The 22060-nt window shown below is 39.7% G+C and overlaps 3 protein-coding genes across 3 annotated transcripts; all 3 read right to left on the bottom strand.

Moving 5' to 3' along the window:
- Positions 1-5212: 5212 nt before the first annotated feature.
- LOC149701466 (uncharacterized) lies at positions 5213-6805 on the bottom strand. The gene is made up of 5 exons (XM_089867219.1): positions 6688-6805; positions 6555-6618; positions 6312-6486; positions 6126-6242; positions 5213-5842 (listed from the first exon to the last, which is right to left on the bottom strand). The coding sequence occupies exons 1-5, from the start codon at positions 6802-6804 to the stop codon at positions 5806-5808; spliced, it is 510 nt and encodes a 169-aa protein (XP_089723345.1). The 5' UTR covers position 6805; the 3' UTR covers positions 5213-5805.
- Positions 6806-6827: 22 nt separating this feature from the next.
- LOC149701465 (uncharacterized) lies at positions 6828-8471 on the bottom strand. The gene is made up of 2 exons (XM_089867275.1): positions 7887-8471; positions 6828-7541 (listed from the first exon to the last, which is right to left on the bottom strand). Exons 1-2 carry the CDS (start codon positions 8196-8198, stop codon positions 6828-6830), a joined length of 1026 nt encoding a protein of 341 aa, XP_089723401.1. The 5' UTR covers positions 8199-8471.
- LOC149701464 (uncharacterized) lies at positions 8064-12745 on the bottom strand. The gene is made up of 2 exons (XM_089867252.1): positions 8516-12745; positions 8064-8198 (listed from the first exon to the last, which is right to left on the bottom strand). The coding sequence occupies exon 1, from the start codon at positions 11228-11230 to the stop codon at positions 8519-8521; it is 2712 nt and encodes a 903-aa protein (XP_089723378.1). The 5' UTR covers positions 11231-12745; the 3' UTR covers positions 8064-8198; positions 8516-8518.
- Between the last annotated feature and the right edge of the window lie 9315 nt (positions 12746-22060).

Here is a 22060-nt window from a genome sequence, read left to right as displayed (position 1 = left end):
AGCGCGTTCGGCTGTTAACCAATAGGTTGGTGGTTCGAGCCCATCCGGGAGCGGTGTTGTGAGGTCTCAGATGTGACGTAAAAAGTCAAGTTTTTTGCACAATACCTGACGAGCATTTAGGTTTTGGGCTTCCGTGGCGCAATGGTTAGCGCGTTCGGCTGTTAAGCAATAGGTTGGTGGTTCGAGCCCATCCGGGAAAGGTGTTGTGGGGTCTCAAATGTAACGTACAAAGCCAAAGTTTTTCCACAATACCTGACAACCATTTAATTTCTGAGCTTCCGTGGATCAATGGTTAGCGCGTTCGGCTGTTAACCAATAGGTTGGTGGTTCGAGCCCATCCGGGAGCGGTGTTGTGTGATCTCAAATGTAACGTAGAAAGCCAAAGTTTTTCCACAATACCTGACGACCATTTAATTTTTGGGCTTCCGTGGCGCAATGGTTAGCGCGTTCGGCTGTTAACCAATAGGTTGGTGGTTCGAGCCCATCCGGGAGCGGTGTTGTGAGGTCTCAGATGTGACGTAAAAAGTCAAGGTTTTTACACAATACCTGACGAGCATTTAATTTTTGGGATTCCGTGGCGCAATGGTTAGCGCGTTCGGCTGTTAACCAATAGGTTGGTGGTTCGAGCCCATCCGGGAGCGGTGTTGTGTGATCTCAAATGTAACGTAGAAAGCCAAAGTTTTTCCACAATACCTGACGACCATTTAATTTTTAGGCTTCCGTGGCGCAATGGTTAGCACGTTCGGCTTTTAACCAATAGATTGGTGGTTCGAGCCCATCCGGGAGCGGTGTTGTTAGGTCTCAGATGTGACGTAAAAAGTCAAGGTTTTCCACAATACCTGACAACCATTTAATTTCTGAGCTTCCGTGGCTCAATGGTTAGCGCGTTCGGCTGTTAACCAATAGGTTGGTGGTTCGACCCCATCCGGGAGCGGTGTTGTGTGATCTCAAATGTAACGTAGAAAGCCAAAGTTTTTCCACAATACCTGACGACCATTTAATTTTTGGGCTTCCGTGGCGCAATGGTTAGCACGTTCGGCTTTTAACCAATAGATTGGTGGTTCGAGCCCATCCGGGAGCGGTGTTGTGAGGTCTCAGATGTGACGTAAAAAGTCAAGGTTTTCCACAATACCTGACAACCATTTAATTTCTGAGCTTCCGTGGCTCAATGGTTAGCGCGTTCGGCTGTTAACCAATAGGTTGGTGGTTCGACCCCATCCGGGAGCGGTGTTGTGTGATCTCAAATGTAACGTAGAAAGTCAAGGTTTTTACATAATACCTGACGAGCATTTAACCTTTGGGCTTCCGTGGCGCAATGGTTAGCGCGTTCGGCTGTTAACCAATAGGTTGGTGGTTCGAGCCCATCCGGGAGCGGTGTTGTGAGGTCTCAGATGTGACGTAAAAAGTCAAGGTTTTTACACAATAACTAACGAGCATTTAACTTTTGGGCTTCCGTGGCGCAATGGTTAGTGCGTTCGGCTGTTAACCAATAGGTTGGTGGTTCGAGCCCATCCGGGAGCGGTGTTGTGAGGTCTCAGATGTGACGTAAAAGTCAAGGTTTTTACACAATACCTGACGAGCATTTAATTTTTGGGATTCCGTGGCGCAATGGTTAGCGCGTTCAGCTGCTAATCGAAAGGTTGGTGGTTCGAGCCCACCCGGGAGAGGTGTTGTGGGGTCTCAAATGTAACGTAGAAAGCCAAAGTTTTTACACAACACCTGACAACCATTAAATTTCTGAGCTTCCGTGGCTCAATGGTTAGCGCGTTCGGCTGTTAACCAATAGGTTGGTGGTTCGAGCCCATCCGGGAGCGGTGTTGTGAGGTCTCAGATGTAACGTAGAAAGCCAATGTTTTTACACAATACCTGACGAGCATTTAAATTTTGGGTTTCCTTGGCGCAATGGTTAGCGCGTTCGGCTGTTAACCAATAGGTTGGTGGTTCGAGCCCACCCGGGAGCGGTGTTGTGTGATCTCAAATGTAACGTAGAAATCCAATGTTTTTCCACAATACCTGACGACCATTTAATTTTTGGGCTTCCGTGGCGTAATGGTTAGCACGTTCGGCTGTTAACCAACAGGTTGGTGGTTCGAGCTCATCCGGGAGCGGTGTTGTGAGGTCTCAGATGTGACGTAAAAAGTCAAGGTTTTCCACAATACCTGACAACCATTTAATTTCTGAGCTTCCGTGGCTCAATGGTTAGCGCGTTCGGCTGTTAACCAAAAGGTTGGTGGTTCGAGCCCACCCGGGAGCGGTGTTGTGGGATCTGAAATGTAACGTAGAAAGCCAAAGTTTTTGCACAATAAATGACGACCATTTAATTTTTGGGCTTCCGTGGCGCAATGGTTAGCGCGTTCGGCTGTTAACCCATAGGGTGGTGGTTCGACCCCATCCGGGAGCGGTGTTGTGAGGTCTCAGATGTGACGTAAAAAATCAAGGTTTTTACATAATACCTGACGAGCGTTTAACTTTTGGGCTTCCGTGGCGCAATGGTTAGCGCGTTCGGCTGTTAACCAATAGGTTGGTGGTTCGAGCCCATCCGGAAGCGGTGTTGTGAGGTCTCAGATGTGACGTAAAAAGTCAAGGTTTTTACACAATACCTGACGAGCATTTAACTTTTGGGCTTCCGTGGCGCAATGGTTAGCGCGTTCGGCTGTTAACCAATAGGTTGGTGGTTCGAGCCCATCCGGGAGCGGTGTTGTGGGATCTCAAATGTAACGTAGAAAGCCAAAGTTTTTGCACAATAAATGACGACCATTTAATTTTTGGGCTTCCGTGGCGCAATGGTTAGCGCGTTCGGCTGTTAACCAGTAGGTTGGTGGTTCGACCCCATCCGGGAGCGGTGTTGTGAGGTCTCAGATGTGACGTAAAAAGTCAAGGTTTTTACACAATACCTGACGAGCATTTAACTTTTGGGCTTCCGTGGCGCAATGGTTAGCGCGTTCGGCTGTTAACCAATAGGTTGGTGGTTCGAGCCCATCCGGGAGCGGTGTTGTGAGGTCTCAGATGTGACGTAACAAGTTGGGAAAACCAAAATATTACCTCTCCGAGTCAAGAGAAGGACTACCTTAAAACTTATTTACCCAGTTATGGAAATGTTTCTTTTTTTTATGAACAAATACTGAAGTTAAAATTTATGAAATATTAAAGCAGTATACAAAGCATAGAAAATATACTGTAAATCAGACGACATTTTACATCCAATAAGGATATACTTGTACACATTAAAATCATCCGATGGGGGAAAAACGGGAAATGAAGAGATAAAACTTTGGAGGGATATTACCTTTACGTGTTTGTAAAGGCCCAATTTGCTACTCCTCAACTGTATACCCTTTATGTTCAAAGCCATATTCACAACAGGGTTTCCATGTAAACACTATCCTCTCCTTTCACCTCAACAATTTTCTTAGTTTGTCAACATGACGATTAAAGTTACATAACACCAAAGCTAATTTGTGGCTACACACACTGAAAGTAAACGTGCACCATTAAAATCATGATAACACGAAGCTATAATCCGATTACGATCAGACCTTTCACTGATCTGGGCTGCGTTCAGCAGAGCTCACCAAAAAAGACAGCGGATTTTGGAAAACGTTTACCGGTGAGATCTGTCGTCATAGCTTTTCTCCGGTCATCGGTGTTTTAAAAATGAAGCTAGCGCAATAAAGCGTGCACGGTACAAAGGCTTAACAAAAATTGTATGATAACATATTTATGGAGATAGATAAGAACAACTTTTATAATTAAACATAGAAACTAACATATCTCTTAAAATTCTCGCGTGATCAACTGGTTTCACGTCAAATAAATAGCTATAGTCCCATCAGAACATAGAGACTAGAAACCCCAAGGAGTGGCAGGTCCCCCGCTCTACAAGCGCAAATAATATGTTGCTCATAAATTGGTACATGAGAGCTTCCGGCCCGTTTAATTTTGCTTAGCGGAAGTCGCCGTGTACCCATTGCGTGTACCATGAAAAAGGGCAACAAGTTGAGGCATTCCTGCCACTCCTTGGGGTTTCTAGTCTCTATGATCAGAATCAGCAAGAGCTATTTGTATTAATTCCTCCATGTTTTTTTCGCCAAGCTGAGAACTACGCGTTTTACGTCACGTTATCCAAAAACCTGACTATTTTCATTGGTGACCGCGCTGGCTCAACGCTGAGCACCGTGCCGTCAAAATTCATAACCAAAATCCCGTTCTGTAGGACACTGCTAACAGCGCTGAGCTCTGCTCAACGCGGCCCAGACTTCCACCATGATTATAAAATCTTAGCCTGATTATTTAAAAGTGTAATTAACTTTCGGCTCACTCTGAACCGTTAATGTCTCTGCATTACAGAAACGAAAACCTAGCGTTTACTTTAAGGTTCACTAGGCCTATTGACAGATGAAAGTTCATTTGACCAATATAGTGGCGTTCTTCTTGAAATCACTTTAGAAAGGATTATGCTATAAACAGATGTAGTATAGCTTAAGTAATATATAAACATCGATTTCAAATAATAATATTAAAAAAAGTTCTTGGGATATCAAAATGAAACAGAGCTTTATAGCTACAAAACCACTAAAGGCATCGAAATTACGAAAAATATTTCCATATATTAATTATACATTATGAGAAAACCAAATATTAAGGTTTTGTAGGATTTCTTTCCACAAAACAAAGCGAACTGCTAACGCGATGCACTAACGGACGGACATACACAGACTTAAACATAGACTGCTTTTTAACTCTTTCCGTTTTAATTTTGAGTTGAGAAACAAGATTATCTTAAATATTAAAATAAATATAATTAATATTAAATATTTTCTTCGTTAGTTGTTCGCCTTATTGAGCGTTACATCGCGTTGATAAAGAACAATTAGACATTCTTGAGAGACTTGACTAATATTGGCGTTTGAAATGAAGCATACGCCGGTTGCATTACCTTACTCAAATAGGTAGTATACACACAGAAAAATCTTGCTTTCAAAATTACAGCAACCTACTGGCAGCACCTGATGCCAGCAGGTTGCTGTTAATTTAACTAAGTACACTGGCAGTTTTTTTCACTGCGTAGTAAATGTTTATTTAAGTGTTTAGTTAACTATCACTATTACAGTTATGCTAGCAGTAAAAATAATAGCACTTAAGGTTTAAAAAACCACAGAAGCCACTGTAAAAAAACATTAATAGGCAATGTTATTAGTGTTGTTGTTGTGGTTTTGGCAGCAACCAAAACGTAAATTTCAAAATTGCTTGCTGTTTTTAAAACACCACTTAAACTGTAAATTATATTATTGGTTGCTGTTAAAAAGATGGCGCTTAAACCATAAATTTTAATATTAATTGATGTACATAAGACATCAATTTTAACCGTATATTTTAACAAAGCTTACTGTTTTTGTTACAAATTGTTGGGTTTTCTGTAAGACAACCTCAACTCTTTATTTAACAAACGTTGCTGTTATCTTGAACGTTTTACCATGTTAATTTTATGAAGTTTGCTGTTTTGTTCACACCAAGCTCTTATAATATTTCTTTTCGTTGCAGTTTTTTATATTAGCTTGAACAATATATTTTACTATAATTGTAGTTTTTATTACCCCATACCCTTCCTTCATTTCCCTAAAGCCCGCTGTTTTCTTGGGAGTAACTTGTAAATTTGAAAATAGTAGGGCCTTTAATTTTCGAGATTTTACCATAATTTAAACAGTTGTTTTGTATAAGTCAGGAAGAAATTTGAAAAGCAATTGAATAACAAATGGTTTATTTTGAATTTTAAAAGTTATTAAACGTATTAAAAATCGGCGAGGGTTAGTCTTCCTCCAAATTATCAATTATGTTGATATCACTAAAATGATAAAATAAAAGTTAGATCAAGTATTAAAACATTTTCCTAATTATTTCTCTTAAGTTGTGAGACGTCAAATAGGACATAATTCAAAATTATTTTATTTCAAATAAATAGTGTATTTCGAAAATGCATGGTGAAAATGTTTCTTCAGTTTTATATTATATAAACCCTTTCATAAATATTTAAAACTCTCTAAATTTGTAAAAAGCGATTAACAATTATAAAAAAACATTTTTGAATTAGTCGTAATTTGGCGCTCAGTTTTGGAAATACATATTACCTTTCGCTTGACCATTCATAGTTTCCTAGCTTGTTGATTAGAGCCAAAACCTTTTGGTTTATTGGTGGTGGTTTTTTTCTTGCCTGCGCCTCTTGTGGGTTAATTTTGGCCGCACAACTATTTTCAAAAACAAAAATATTTTTGTAAATAAGGGGTATTATTTTTCGGTAGAGTATAGGACATTACCGTTGAAAAAACTCCAAAAAGCAAGCGCAGTCAGGTGGATAGCTAACATTAACCATGTAATACGTCCCTAAGAGCGCTCCCAAAGCATCCATCAGATGTTCTCCTTTCACATGGTCATTCACAATATGGTTATCTAATGCAACCATGAAGTTGTCAGCCGTAAATATGTCTCTCCCTGTAAAAAAAACAATTAATATGTTGAACGAGGAAAAAACCATTAAAAAACATGGAGTTAAAACGAACCAGATATCACCAGACATGGATGGGCTTTAATTTTCTTTTGAATAGAATTCAGATCAGTTCCTGGCTATAAAATATGAAAACAATATACAGAAAAGTGTCTACAATCATTTCCGACAATAAGATAAAATAGTACCTCGTAGCAAGGAAAAAGGCATTGCTGGTCTTCTTTAAAATGTGTCAGAAGTAATTGGATGATGCAGGCTACAGAATTTTGACTATCGAATGAAAATTTGCTATCATATTTTTTCATGATTTCTCTGATTTCCTTGGTTTTTATTCGAGAAAAAAACCCAATATCTTCTTTCCATTTTCCATGAAAAATTTCGCGAAGAGACTTCCTATATCTTTCTGGAGCAATAACTGGTTATGCAAGTAAATGCCATAGATTTCAAATAGAAAAGGCCAATTTTCATGAAGTTGTTTCCCATGGAGCTCGTTGTTTAAATCAGCCCTTTGTAAAACATAACTCTCATGAAGCTTCTTTTTCACTACTTCTGTGTCTGGATTGAGTTCGTGAGAAAGGGCCTTAAGGTCGGTTTGAGCCGCTAATGCACTCTCTTTTTCGCATAGTTCAACTTGAGGGTGAGAATTGATGCAGTCTGCTCTTTTAACATACTTGGATTTTTGCGATTTTCTAACATTTGGTATGTTGTTATCCTTATCCCTGGTCATATTTTCTATCCGGGTTTTTAATTGATAACCAAATCTTGAGTATCCACAACCTAAAATTGCTCCATCGTATTTGTCGCATATTGCTTCCGGGTATGCACAATATAACATCTTAGCAATTTCCATAAGCTGGCTTGTCAATGGTCTTGGGCAAACTTTTAAAATATCGTTCAAGAGATCCTGTACAGCATTTTTTCGGGTTTTTTTATTGAGATTTTTCCCACTTAATAACGCACATTTGACACTTTTGCGAAACATTTCTGGATCAATCTTATACATTTCGACCCAATTAGATTTTGGTGCTCTGGTTTGACAAACCTGAAAAAAAAAATCCATTTAATGAAGATTAAAAACAATAATGTTTAAATTTAATCTAAGAAATTTTCCACTTTTGAGAAAGTAAAAATTAAAAACTCTAAATGAAGTGATTCTTGCAAATGGCCCTTATTTGTTTACTGTTTTTAAAGGTTATGTGCAGTTGCGCTTGATATAAATTTGATAATTTTAAAGTTAGCGGCAGGGAACAAGATATGGTAGTCAATGCTGTATCTTTATTTTTAAATTATATTCAACTGCCTTTATAAAATTGATTGGAGTATAAGAGTTTTGCTAATTAATGGTGGAAAACACTTAGGGAAGTTAATTAGAAAAGGTTATTTTTACTTTTTTGGCTGAGCCACTGGCTTGATCGTCAGAAATCTTCGATATAGTTTCATCACTTGTCCCAGTGTCTTTTTCTACGTACTGCTGAATTTTTCTAATTTGAATAGGCTTCAAAATTGATTTGTCGATATCATCTTGGTTGATAAGGTGAAATTCTGACGGTTTTTCAACTCCTAGCGCTAATATACAATCGAGTACCTTGGCTAGACTAGTTTGATTTTTTGACAGTTGCGGCAATGCGAGTAACAAATGTTTTTCAATGAGAGTCTTAGTTTCCTCTTCACCCGTTTCCATAGCTTCATTACTGGCCATCTGTAAATAAATTTTTACTTCCTATACAAGTTTTAAAACTGTTAAATGTTCTAATTATCCTTTTTACATTGACTCTAATAGCAATTAAATAGTTTTCATTAAAAAAGACGTTAATTACACATTTAATGCATTTATTAAAATATTAAAACCGTTAAGAACGTTAGACGACTTGTTTTGCCATACTGCATTCAGAGGCATGCTTAAAATCTATGTTATTTTCATTTAAATTGTTTCCTTATACACAAGTACCTAACCCTAATGATATTATTATTAAATATTATTGTAATTCCACAATACTTCATAAATGTCTGTCTTACATTTTACAACGAGACATCTCTAAGACTGTGATGTACTCGGTGCTTTAATGAGACGTGTTCTTTCCCATTAAATCGGTACCCTCGTAAAGGGTAGTAGTCATTGGCATCTTTAATCGGTATTATGGTCGATTCATTCAGTTCAGACAATTCATAAACGAAGAGAGTGAGATTTAACACTGACGAAAATTTCCGCATTAGGAAAAATATCTCATTGTTCTTTACTATTAAAGTCTCAAGTTTCCCGAAATCAATGCCATCTTCGGTACTGCGAATGACAATGAAATGGCCTACTTCGTACTCTGTCCCCAAATAAGAGAGCTTGGGGATAGATATACTGTTTATTTCATTTAGATGAAACCTTCCCGCTGCTTCTTTAACACACTCATCGTCAAAATATTTTCTTGAAAATTTTGTACCCCCGTGAAAATTAAAATCCAAATTTGGGCCAAAATATGATCCGCTTGATAAATAGGCTTGGAGTTTTTGGTGCTTGACTGCGAGAGATTTCGTTGGATTTACAAAATTCTTTGTTTGCCTAGCGAATTTTTTAAAAAAACCGTTTTTGCTTTCGAATCTTAGAGTGAAAACCCTTATTAACGGACCAAATTGCAATATTAACTCTGGATAATGTGCAAAGACGTAATGATGTTTAGGTTTAAGTCTATAGTTAGGAAAATACTCTAATAAATCTGATTTGTATTGGTCTAGCAGCCCAATTAGAATAGATACATCGTCTTTCGATATTTTTGGGCCACAAATGAATTCGACAATTAACTTCAATTGTAAATAAAGAGACCACACTGGATCGGATGCATCTTTAACGTAATCCCGCAAAATCATGGAAAGCATCCTAAGCATGCACCAATTTTGAGAGGCATTTCCTGTTAGCTTTGTTGATGTATCTATTTGGGGGCACGGCTTGCTATTAGCGTCACTTCCAAGGTATTTAAAGTGGGTAATTAGAAAATTTAGGTGTGGTAATGTAATCCATTTTTTAACTTTAATCAAGTTATTTAGAAAAAGACGTAGATCGTAAGCCACGATTCCCTCAAAGAGGTCATGGGCTAAACAGGGTGGTAATCCGGGATTACAAACGTGAAAGACTTTCAAAATATGAAATGGGGAATTGAATTTAATTCCTCTTACAGAGTCATTCTCACCCGTGTTTAACTCTAGTACAGCAGATTGGTAATTTTCAACAGATCTTTTTGGGGCTTCAACATCATTTTCAATATCTACATGGTCAATTTCACAAAAACGACAGATTTTCCCATTGGCAAACGCGAGTTGGAAACCCCCTACTTCGTGAGAACCAAGATTATCCCCTACTAGGCAGAAAAGCTTGACATTTGCAAGTTTTCCGTTAGACAACTCGATTCCATTTGTTTCGAGATCTTTAAGATCATCCACCAGCTTACTAAAGAATTTCGTCACACCCTTTTTTTTCATGTCCGATTCCTTGCAAAGAGATATTAATTGAATATGGTCGATATTGGACCTCTTTTCTGGGGGAAGATTTAAGACCGTATAATACACCCCAATTAGTTTATTTTTGGTTTTTGCTGAGCCAAGTGGATTAACTATCTGAAACCCATCTTGAAACACTATTAAGTAGATTGTATTTAATTCCGAAGACCCAAAAATATCGCTATAAACTTTACCATCTGTTACGTCTTTTAGAACATAATTGGAGCCCTTTTCGTAAGTGGGCTTTGGAAATTGAAGAGTTTTTGCTACTTCGGGGTTAGATATGAATGTTTTAAGCGAAGATTTAATAGGGACATAGTGGTAAAATAGTTTTTTCCCTTCGTGGTACCCAAGTGAAACGCTAACTGGAGATACAAAGTTCAGATGTGATTCGTTAAATGCGTCACGGCGATATGCAGTTTTAAAATTGTAGTCATTTGTTGTTTTTAGTAAATCGCTTTCTTTTACTGCTCTCAAAATTTCCGAAACAACGTTTTCGTCAAGTGCCATATCATTAAGTTTAACTCTTAATTTTTTTTCATTGTAATCATTTTCAATATCTCTTAAAAATTGAAACTCTTCGATTATGGTCTGTATGGTTGATACCGGAATTAGCCTTTTCGTTTCAAGTTTTAAATAAAAAAGCCCTAAATTTCTAGCAAAGTGGGTTTCAGGATCAGTACAGTCGGTTTCTTCATTATAATTTATTTTTGAAACATTATTATCACTGTTGTCGAAATTAAACTCAGTGGAGTTTTGGGCAATTTTTTCCGGGGAAGATAAAGATCTTTTTGTGAGATCACGCTTTTCGGGGGGTTCTATTTCCCCTTTGTGATATCGTGATATATGTGCCGTAAAGGAAGATATTATTGTGAAGTATTTTAGTTCTTTGCATTTGTAAGGACAGGCCACGCCAATGCCTTGCATTATGTGAGATTTTAGATGTCTCATTAGACCCTTAAAATTCATAAAACCTTCACTGCAATCCCCAACATAACACTGGATAGAATGCGCTAAATTTGTGCCAGGTATATTTCTTGTGTCGTTTTCAACGTGTGGTCTTTTTCTATGCTGTCTTTGACAATGGCTTTTTAGAGAGTTATAATTTGAAAATGTTTGCTCGCATGAATCAAAGCCGCAAGGATATTGAACATTGGGCACATTCTGGTGGAGTTTGTAATGTTTCATGTAATTTTCGATTGTCTCGAAAGATGAAAAGCAAACAGCGCAGTTTCTCGTGGGCTTCATTTTATCAGAAACCTTTTAAAACTGGGCGGTGGGAGGGGTGGAAGTCTATAGAAAATAAGAGATGTAAAATTTCTATCTAAATATTTTGCTATGGTTGAAGTATACTACTTATAGATTTATCAGTTATAAATATGATACTTTAAAATCCGAGGGGCCAGTCACTTAGAGTAATCGGTGTACACACTGTACCTGTGACTGGTGATTACGCGTAATCTTTAAAATCCCTGCATTTCACAGTGCTAAAATTATTACGAGTAATCCGAAATTGGTGTACAGGGAATCCGAGAGTGATTAGCCCCTCGACGAAATCTAATGTGAAAGAAATAGGTACGTTGCACTAGTTGTAAATTCCCATATAGGCATGGAGAAGAAGCGCGAGGGGCTAATCACTCTCAAATTACCTGTACACCGATTACGGATTACGCGTAATTATTTTAGCACTGTTAAGGGCGGGACGTTTAAAGATTACGAGTAATCGATTTAGTACAGTCAAAGGTACATGCTTCTACACCGATTACGCTGAGTGACTGGCCCCTCGGAGAAGCGTCAAACAACAAGATTCAGTCGAAGCTTTCACAAAGCGAAAAAGCTAGAATAGATAGTTTTCACACATGGAGGATTCATACCATTTACACCAGGAAGCCGGGCTATCTGGAGGACAAAAGCAGACGGGTTTTTGTCCGCCAGATAGCCCGGCCTCCTGGTGTAAATGGTATGAATCCTCCATGTGTGAAAACTATCTATAATTAATCTATTTGGTAATGATTTCGATGGATGGAGAACTTGGTTCTACACTATACTAGGATCCGTCCTTGAAAGGGTAAAAATTATGATGTAAAAATCCCAACTTATTTTTGCCCGAGAGAAAGGCTCGCCTTTTCAGGTAGAGGCAGCGTGAATAGGTGGGTTTCCAAATTCTTCAATCTTCAGTGAAGTATTGAGATAGGCTAAAAGGGGTTAAGAAGACGGGTTTAATGCTAAAACATCTCGCGAGTTGGTCCCAAGGAGCGGTTCTATGGAAATTTTACATTGCTATTGTACAGCCACCTGCAGGGAAATTTTGGCGATCTATTTGTCTTCTTTGCACCTGCGAGTTCAGCTCTTACGTAGTGAATATGGAAACCCACATATAGCGCCAAAGAATATAAATATAAAGAATTCGTGACGTCACTTTGGGCATGGTGAATTATCCTCCAGGTGTCGAGAGGAACATAATAATTTCGTACCCCCGTTTTCTACCCCTTCCCGCTAGATTAGAGTTATGTTAGCATAGGCGACCTCTTCCTCTCCCTGCTTTTGTAGGAACAGAGAGGAGAGAAAGAGCGAGAGAGAATCAGTATAGGCAGCCGTGATCCATGCGTGGTGAAAACGGGGGTAAATCTAGGGAACCCCGCGGTGCCTATGCGCTGCTTTCTTGCCCACAGTTGATGTAGGGGATCACAGAGATAACACGAGGAGGTCAATGCCCCATGCGAAAAGGACTAAAACTAAACGACGAAATGTACCGAAAATTGTTTTTACTACCCCCCCCCCCTATTTTCCCGTTTTTCAGCGGATTTTATAAAGCTCTGGTAGGAATTCCATTCCATAACTTTGTTTTCTGTGAAGACAGCTATTTTGGGTGAATGAATGGAACTGGTTCTCCCGAGGGGCCAGTCACTCAGCGTAATTCGTAATTGGTGTACAAAGAATCTGAGAGTGATTAGACCTTCGGGTTCTCCCTCCATCTATGTATTCAAATTAATATTAAGGATTTTTAACTTTTTTCTCAATAATTATAATTCCCTTACTTTTACTACTTTCCGTTTTTTATGAATTTACTAGAGCAGCTATGAATATTTGCATTTTTTTCGGGAAAAATAAGTTTAGGGAACATACATAACGAGCTAGAGTTAAGCCTAAAGTTTCTATTAATTTTCGTTTCCCTGTTCAAACAACGTACGCAGCACAAAAGTGAACCTTTATGGACCATTTACCTAAAGCGTTTAACCATGAGAGCCTAAATGTTGAAAGAATCATGCACTCTTACAAATGATTACAAAAATCAAACTTACACTTAATGTTTCACCTCCAAATGTGCAGACGTTCCACACTTCCTATTTCAATGTCAAAACTTCACAAGTCCAATTAAATCGAGCGTAATCGGTAATCACGATTTAAAAAACCAAAAAATTGCGGCCTCCCGATAACCGCGATTGCAAAAAAAAAAAGTAAACTGATCGAATTCGAGTGACCGTACTGACGAGTGACGAAGGAACTCAATAGAGGTTAGGCCCCAGGTAGAAGTTTTGAAGCAGGAACGTTTAGGGGGCGCGGGAGAGAGGGAGAGGCTGCCTAATGCAAACAAAGAAGTTAAAAGCAAGCAATGGAAACTTTCCATTCCTTACATTTAAATTCTTTGGCGCTATTCACGCTGCCTCTCCCTGACGAAAGCGAAACTCTCTATTTCAAAAATATGTTGGGAATTTTTGCAAATTCAGTAAATTTGATAATAAAACGACTATGAATCTACTTAAAACATTACGATAGACTTACCACTTTAGTTCAGTTAGTAACGTTCAACAGTTGTAATGCTGGAACCTCAATTTATAGTGATTAGTGACGTCTTACATAATAATCTCGAACTCATCAGTTTCTACATGCATTTCGAATGAGCAGTTAAACATCTAAAATATTAAATCTTGTTTTATATCAGCGTAAAAGACAATAATTTGTAAACTATCGTTACCATCCTTAGTTTAAAATATTTAATATATACATATAGTTTTACCGTAACTTTATTATTATTATGATAACGTTGATATTCGATACTAAATAGTATCGTACTTAGTATTGAAGCACAACAAATCTTTTTAGTACTAAGATCCGAGGGGATATCCACTCTCATATTCCCTGTACACAGCCCTTCTTCCTCCATGCTGTACACCGATTACGGATTACGCGTAATCATTTTAGAACTCTCAAAGGCAGGGCCTTTAAAGTTTACGCGTAATCAATTTAGTACAATCAAGGGTACAAGCGTGTACAACAATTACGCTGAGTGACTGGCCCCTCGCTAAGATCTTTAAAAATACGAAAATTTAAAGCTCGTTTTCTCTAAAGTAAATTTAAACAAAGGTAACGAAACAATATATTATAGGGATAAAAGACGGCAACCTTATCCCCCGTTAAAGCAAAGCTAACAGAACCAAACCTAAACTATATAGCGTAACAAAATCTAACACACCATGAGTACTATGTGGGTCAGGTTGCCTTCTCATCCCCTAATATATGTACCTAATACACCAATATAAAAAGGATGATCTCACATATCTTTTGTCATCAAAGTTTTTAGTTTCGTCAATTCTTAAATCTTCCAAGAATGTAGTGTAAGTACTATCTTTAATTTTATCCCCTTTTTTGTCCAAGCGCAGTAGTAAAATATAACCGCCCAAATTCATAATTTAAAAGTAGATGAAACGGTAAACATACCTAACAAATACGGGCACACGTTATATAATACGACCTGAAAAAACTTGTTCATTAGGTCACGTTACTCGAAAGGGAATTTGACAAGGGGCTAATCACTCTCAAATTACACCGATTACGGATTTTTGACAGTGCAAGCCAACGCGGTAACAACTCTATTGCGTCAGGTTGCACTTGGAAACAATAGGCGATTTTAAAAATGACGTTTCATAGATGCGCGCGCAGAAATTAGGGAGGGAAAAATGCCTTCCATCTCTGCTTTTTCCCCCGGCTACATATTTTGTATAGGGGACTTTTTGAAAAGGCCTATTAAGGGAAAGAGTTTTATTCTGAAATGAATAAAATAACTGCTAAATGTTTTCTTGTGCGACTGTATTGTCACGTTGACGGTATGGTTAGATGTTTATTTCACAGCTAATGCTGTTTAGAAATAAAACATCTATGTGTGGTTCATTTTACATTTTCCTGCTGTTAAACACCACAAAATGTATATTACTGTTTTTTTACGGTAGTAAATTAAAATAACGGCAAATTACGCTGTATTTTTACAGCATGGGCTGTAAACTAATAAAAAACAGCAAACTATTGTAAATTCTACAGTGTTGAGCTGTTTATCATAATTACGGCAACTTTCTGTATAAAAAATTGTGAACGTACGGTTAGATTTACAGTTAGTTTTGAGTGTGTATAAGGGTGTCGAACTACAGCTAAAAGCAAGAACAACCGCAATTGCGAAAACCTTTGGTGGACAACCCACCCTAGGGAGGCTAGACGTTTCTCGTAACCCTAGCTGGTCGCCGCGAATGTCTTAAACCCAACGATGACGATGGAGTAGAAGCCAGGTGTACAGACTGGTGTCCAAGTGGAATGGACGAAGACCAGAAGATGGTGGTGATTAGAAGCCAGTATGTACAGACTGGTGTCCATGTGGGATGGACGAAGACCAGAAGATGGTGGTGATTAGAAGCCAGTATGTACAGATTGTGTCCATGTGGGATGGACGAAGACCAAAAGATGGTGGTGATTAGAAGCCAGTATGTACAGACTGGTGTCCATGTGGGATGGACGAAGACCAAAAGATGGTGGTGATTAGAAGCCAGTATGTACAGACTGGTGTCCAAGTGGAATGGACGAAGACGAGAAGATGGTGGTGTGAGAACTCAAGTAAAGGAGCCATTTCCGTGACTGTGAAAGCAGTTCGGAAATGGCGATCACGTTTGCTCCGATTTGGAAACTGCGAACGCGGTCACGTGGGTGAAACAACAGACACACACACACACAGACACACACACACGTCGAAATTAGAACCTCTCCGTGACATACGTCACTCGGAGAGGTAAAAAGTCAAGGTTTTTACACAATACCTGACGAGCATTTAACTTTTGGGCTTCCGTGGCGCAATGGTTAGCGCGTTCGGCTGTTAACCAATAGGTTGGTGGTTCGAGCCCATCCGGGAGCGGTGTTGTGAGGTCTCAGATGTGACGTAAAAAGTCATGGTTTTTGAACAATACCTGACGGGCATTTAGCTTTTGGGCTTCCGTGGCGCAATGGTTAGCGCGTTCGGCTGTTAACCAATAGGTTGGTGGTTCGAGCCCATCCGGGAGCGGTGTTGTGAGGTCTCAGATGTGACGTAAAAAGTCAAGGTTTTTACACAATACCTGACGGGCATTTAGCTTTTGGGCTTCCGTGGCGCAATGGTTAGCGCGTTCGGCTGTTAACCAATAGGTTGGTGGTTCGAGCCCACCCGGGAGCGGTGTTGTGGGATCTCAAATGTAACGTAGAAAGCCAAAGTTTTTCCACAATACCTGACGACCATTTATTTTTTGGGCTTCCTTGGCGCAATGGTTAGCGCGTTCGGCTGTTAACCGAAAGGTTGGTGGTTCGAGCCCAACCGAGAGAGGTGCTGTAGGGTCTCAGATGTAACGTAATAAGTCATAACTTATCCACAATACCTGACAACCATTTAATTTCTGAGCTTCCGTGGCTGAATGGTTAGCGCGTTCGGCTCTTAGCCAATAGGTTGGTGGTTCGAGCCCATCCGGGAGCGGTGTTGTGAGGTCTCAGATGTGACGTAAAAAGCCAAGGTTTTTACACAATACCTGACGAGCATTTAATTTTTGGGCTTCCGTGGCGCAATGGTTAGCGCGTTCGGCTGTTAGCCAATAGGTTGGTGGTTCGAGCCCATCCGGGAGCGGTGTTGTGAGGTCTCAGATGTGAGGCAAAAAGTCAAGGTTTTTACACAATACCTGACGAGCATTTAATTTTTGGGCTTCCGTGGCTCAATGGTTAGCGCGTTCGGCTGTTAACCTAAAGGTTGGTGGTTCGAGCCCATCCTGGAGCGGTGTTGTGACGTCTCAGATGTAACGTAATATGTCAGAGTTTTTCCACAATACCTGACGAACATTTAATTTTTGGCTTCCTTGGCGCAATTATTAGCGCGTTCAACTGTTAATCGAAAGGCTGGTGGTTCAAGCGCACCCGGAAGAGGTGTTGTGGGGTCTCAGATGTAGCGTAAAAAGTCAAAACTTATCCACAATACGTGACAACCATTTAATTTCTGAGCTTCCGTGGCTCAATGGTTAGCGCGTTCGGCTGTTAACCGATAGGTTGGTGGTTCGAGCCCACCCGGGAGCGGTGGTGTGGGATCTCAAATGTAACGTAGAAAGACAAAGTTTTGCAACAATACCTGACGACCATTAAATTTTTGGGCTTCCTTGGCGCAATGGTTAGCGCGTTCGGCTGTTAACCGTAAGGTTGGTGGTTCGAGCCCAACCGGAAGAGGTGTTGTAGGGTCTCAGATGTAACGTAAAAAGTCATAACTTATACACAATACCTGACAACCATTTAATTTCTGAGCTTCCGTGGCTCAAAGGTTAGCGCGTTCGGCTGTTAACCAATAGGTGTGTGGCTCGAGCCCATCCGGGAGCGGTGTTGTGACGTCTCAGATGTGACGTAAAAAGTCAAGGTTTTTTCCACAACACCTGACGACCATTTAATTTTTGGGCTTCCGTGGCGCAATGGTTAGCGCGTTCGGCTGTTAACCAATAGGTTGGTGGTTCGAGCCCATCCGGGAGTGGTGTTGTGAGGTCTCAGATGTGACGCAAAAAGTCAAGGTTTTTACACAATACCTGACGAGCATTTAATTTTTGGGGTTCCGTGGCGCAATGGTTAGCGCGTTCAGCTGTTAATCGAAAGGATGGTGGTTCGAGCCCACCCGGGAGAGGTGTTGTGGGGTCTCAGATTTAGCGTAAAAAGTCAAAACTTTTCCACAATACCTGACGACCATTTAATTTTTGGGCTTCTGTGGCGCAATGTTTAGCGCGTTCGGCTGTTAAACAATAGGTTAGTGGTTCGAGCCCATCCGGGAACGGTGTTGTGAGGTCTCAGATGTGACGTAAAAAGTCAAGGTTTTTACACAATACCTGACGAGCATTTAATTTTTGGGCTTCCGTGGCGCAATGGTTAGCGCGTTCAGCTGTTATTCGAAAGGTTGGTGGTTCGAGCCCACCCGGGAGAGGTGTTGTAGGGTCTCAGATTGTTGAATCCGGCGATCCACAACGAGCCTGGTCATTTAGACCTAAATAATGATTGAAATTAATGGTTTTCCCCACTGGGGTTTTCCCAGGACCTTTTTTCCCATAAGCAGAAGTTATGGGTTTTTATGGTCCGAATTTAGTTTAGATACAGTTTAGTTAAGATTATTTAAGGTTTACTTATAATGAATACTTATGTTTGATATGTTTTTTATGTAAAGACCTTTAAGATAACATTTAACTCTAAACCAAAATAAGAACTGTCGTATGGCACGGCCTGTAATTGCTAAGAAATACTGTACAATTGTAAAGGCTATAGTAATGCATTTGAAAGGTTCGACGGATGGTTTTTGTTACTAGGATGTTAAAAGGCCCTCTGGCCCTGTAAAGTCATAAAACTTCGGAGTGACGAATATTGGGGATCGCTTTGTAACAATAATAGGGGGTAAAACTTGAACTTTGTGTTAAAACTAGCAAAAGCAAAGCCTGAGTAGAACGTATTGGACTCTTGATGGAAAAAGAGCGCTTGTTACCATCGGACAATATAGAAAGCAAACCGACTCTGCCGAGAGAGGTTGTAAAAGAAAGATTTAGAACTTTAGATAAACGGATGTGTTTTAAGGAAAATTAATGTAAAGATATGTTAATTTGAGTATGATTTGACAGACAATACAACAATTAAAGAAATTATTGACGATTGCATTTGGAGCTTCTTCGTTTTTGAATAAAGACACACAAATAAGTTAGGGATTTAGATCGGTGTTTCAGTCCGCCAATGTGATATCAGAAGGGTATCACAAACTCTTATGTTGGGATGGAAGTCGCAACATAAAATGGTGCCGAAACCCGGGACTAATTACGTGCTCGGGATTAATTACGCGCCCGGGACTAATTACGTGCTCGGGAAAAATTACGTTAATTGGACAATTTTGTGAAAATTGGACTTGGTTCGAGAACTTCGAAAAATTTTGGAAATCTTCAAGTCTCTAGTCAACTCCACGATGGATGCTTTTTGCCGATGCCTGAGAGAAAGGGAACATGAACGTGCCGCAAGAAGTCCAGCGGCGGAGAGCGACAAGGAGCGGGATAAAGGAGTCCCAGCCCAAAGACATCAGAGTCTACAGAAGCCGAAGGAGTGGTGTTTGTCAAGGTTGGATGCAACTATATGCAGTTTGGAAGCAACGAACAACCGTTACACTTCAGGTTGATAAAATTGATTCGCACTTCGCAATGAAGTTGGGTTCGTAGAAAAATTTGTATTAAGTGAAACGAAGGTTTGACACTAAGTTGACGTAAGATAGAAACTTGTGCTCTGGTTGAGCTTGGTTAAAGTTGTGCTCTGGTTGAGCTGAGTTAAAGTTGTGCTCTGGTTGAGCTGAGTTAAAGTTGTGCTCTGGTTGAGCTGAGTTAAAGTTGTGCTCTGGTTGAGCTTGGTTAAAGTTGCGCTCTGGTTGAGCTGAGTTAAAGTTGTGCTCTGGTTGAGCTGAGTTAAAGTTGTGCTCTGGTTGAGCTTGGTTAAAGTTGTCCTCTGGTTGAACTTGGTTAAAGTTGTCCTCTGGTTGAGCTTGGTTAAAGTTGTGCTCTGGTTGAGATTGGTTAAAGGTGTTCTGGTTGAGCTTGGTTTAAGTGCTCTGGTTGAGCTTGGTATAAGGGTTTATTACCAATAGGTCGGTCTTGACTTGTTGTGAAAGAGAGGTTGTATGATGGCGTGGCCACGGTAAGAAATTAGATGCCCCATAAAGAGCGAAAATAAGTAAATAACCTAGCCGGGTATCCCCTCCCATGCCCCAGCACGGGCATTAGACAAAGTCCATGAAAGGACAAAAAGCTCTTAATTGAGCACGAACCTTTTCCTAAAAGGATAAAAGGGTTAGCCAAGATAAAAGAGTTGCACATGGGCATTATTAAGACCTGATCGGGGCGTACCTAAGAAAAAGGCGACGCTTATTAGTTGGCTATTTCGATACACTTAGTAGCGCATTCACGATACGAGCGGCGCTGTAAGATTTATTTCGAACGGCGTCGACGAGTGATTAACAGGTGTACAGACCGAAGTTTGGATACTCCCTTTTTGGTGGTCCCTTCGCGAGTCCCTGGCTGACTTTGTCCAATCATTATTGCCGTTAACTAGGTTGTTTGGTAAAAGGTAAAATTACTATTTGTAAAAGGTAATGTTGGTATTTGTTAAAAGTATAAAGGGTGTATTGGTTTAAATGGAACACTTATAAGGTGATTGCATTACATGTATTTAGTGAAATATGGTAAAAAGAAAATTTGGTACAATGACATTGATACTGGTATAAGTAATTGCACTGTAAAAAATGGTTGTTTAAAAGGGAAAGATAAGTTAGTACCCCTGGTGTGAAGGGATGAACGACGTGGATGGTGGCATTCCTACTTTTCTTTGGTGCCTCTATTTTCATGGCACGTCCTTTTCCCACTTCCCTGCCCACCTGACATGATTCGTTCTAGTTGTATCGAGCCCACCCGGGAAAGGTGTTGTGGGGTCTCAGATTTAGCGTAAAAAGCCAAAACTTTTCCACAATACCTGACAACCATTTAATTTCTGAGCTTCCGTGGCTCAATGGTTAGCGCGTTCGGCTGTTAACCAATAGATTGGAGTATGTTATAGTCCAATTTGTCCCCCATCTAACCATACTAAAAACATTGAGCTACGACAAACAAGGGCCGAGATATTAAGCAAAATGTTCGTCAACTTTGGTATCGTCTCACTTATTTTTATTATGTTACTTATGATTTTTGCACTAAACTTTGGAGGCTCATAACTCTTGTTCTACAAGAGATACTGAGATCTCCTTTTGATATGTTATAGTACTCTTTGCTCCCCATACAAGGATGCTTTAAACTTGAGGCTACCTCAATATCGTCGTCAACTTATTTTTTGTCTCACTTATTGTTAGAAGGTTACTTTTGATTTTTGAAAATAAACTTTGCAGGCTCGTAACTCTGTTTCTACTGGAGATACCGGGATGTCCTTAGGATATGTTATAGTCCAATTTGTCTTTCATCTAACCATACTAAAAACTTTGGAATACGACAAACAGGGGCCGAGTACTTAAGCAAAACGTAAAGAAACAAACCCCCTCCATAGGAAATGAGTTAGACTATACTTTGCAGGCTCGTAACTCTGTTTCTACTGTAGATACGGGGATGTCCTTTGAGTATGTTATAGTCCAATTTGTCCCCCATCTAACCATACTAAAAACATTGAGCTACGACAAACAGTAGTCGAGTAATTAAGCTAATCGTAAACAAACAAACCCCTCCATAGGAAATCCATTAGACTAAATTCTGGAGGCTCGTAAATCTGGTTCTACCAGAGATACGGGGATGTAAATAATTTGACCTTGACACAAATGTTCGGATAATTATAAAAAAAAACTTCGCGGTTTCGAACCTGTGGCCTTCCGGGAGTGAGGCGGATGCGATAACCGCTACACTAAAGATATGTTATTATTTTTAATCGAAAGAACAGGGTCAAGTAATTAAGCAATACGTGAACAAACAAACCCCTCCATAGAAAATGCATTAGACTATACTTTGCAGGCTCGTAACTCTGTTTCTACTGGAGATACGGGGATGTCCTTTGAGTATGTTATAGTCCAATTTGTCCCCCATCTAACCATACTAAAAACATTGAGCTACGACAAACAAGGGCCGAGATATTAAGCAAAATGTTCGTCAACTTTGGTATCGTCTCACTTATTTTTATTATGTTACTTATGATTTTTGCACTAAACTTTGGAGGCTCATAACTCTTGTTCTACAAGAGATACTGGGATCTCCTTTGGATATGTTATAGTACTCT

Source organism: Phalangium opilio, unplaced genomic scaffold (genome assembly GCF_054372755.1).
Source record: "Phalangium opilio isolate 3A_F unplaced genomic scaffold, DU_Popi_V2 ptg000019l_1, whole genome shotgun sequence".
In the NCBI taxonomy this organism is placed as follows: domain Eukaryota; kingdom Metazoa; phylum Arthropoda; class Arachnida; order Opiliones; family Phalangiidae; genus Phalangium; species Phalangium opilio.
The sequence above is the reverse complement of the archived record's forward strand: the minus strand, read 5'-3'. Positions and strand labels throughout refer to the sequence as shown.

Coding starts and splice junctions, on each gene's coding strand:
- LOC149701466 (XM_089867219.1), bottom strand. CDS start 6,804: ATGAAAAAATATGATAGCAAATTTTCATTCGATAGTCAAAATTCTGTA. Junction 6,487..6,554: donor TCCATGTCTGGTGATATCTG/GTTCGTTTTAAC, acceptor TTTTTTTTACAG/GGAGAGACATATTTACGGCT. Junction 6,243..6,311: donor TTTTTGGAGTTTTTTCAACG/GTAATGTCCTAT, acceptor TTTTGAAAATAG/TTGTGCGGCCAAAATTAACC.
- LOC149701465 (XM_089867275.1), bottom strand. CDS start 8,198: ATGGCCAGTAATGAAGCTATGGAAACGGGTGAAGAGGAAACTAAGACT. Junction 7,542..7,886: donor CCAGTGGCTCAGCCAAAAAA/GTAAAAATAACC, acceptor TTTTTTTTTCAG/GTTTGTCAAACCAGAGCACC.
- LOC149701464 (XM_089867252.1), bottom strand. CDS start 11,230: ATGAAGCCCACGAGAAACTGCGCTGTTTGCTTTTCATCTTTCGAGACA.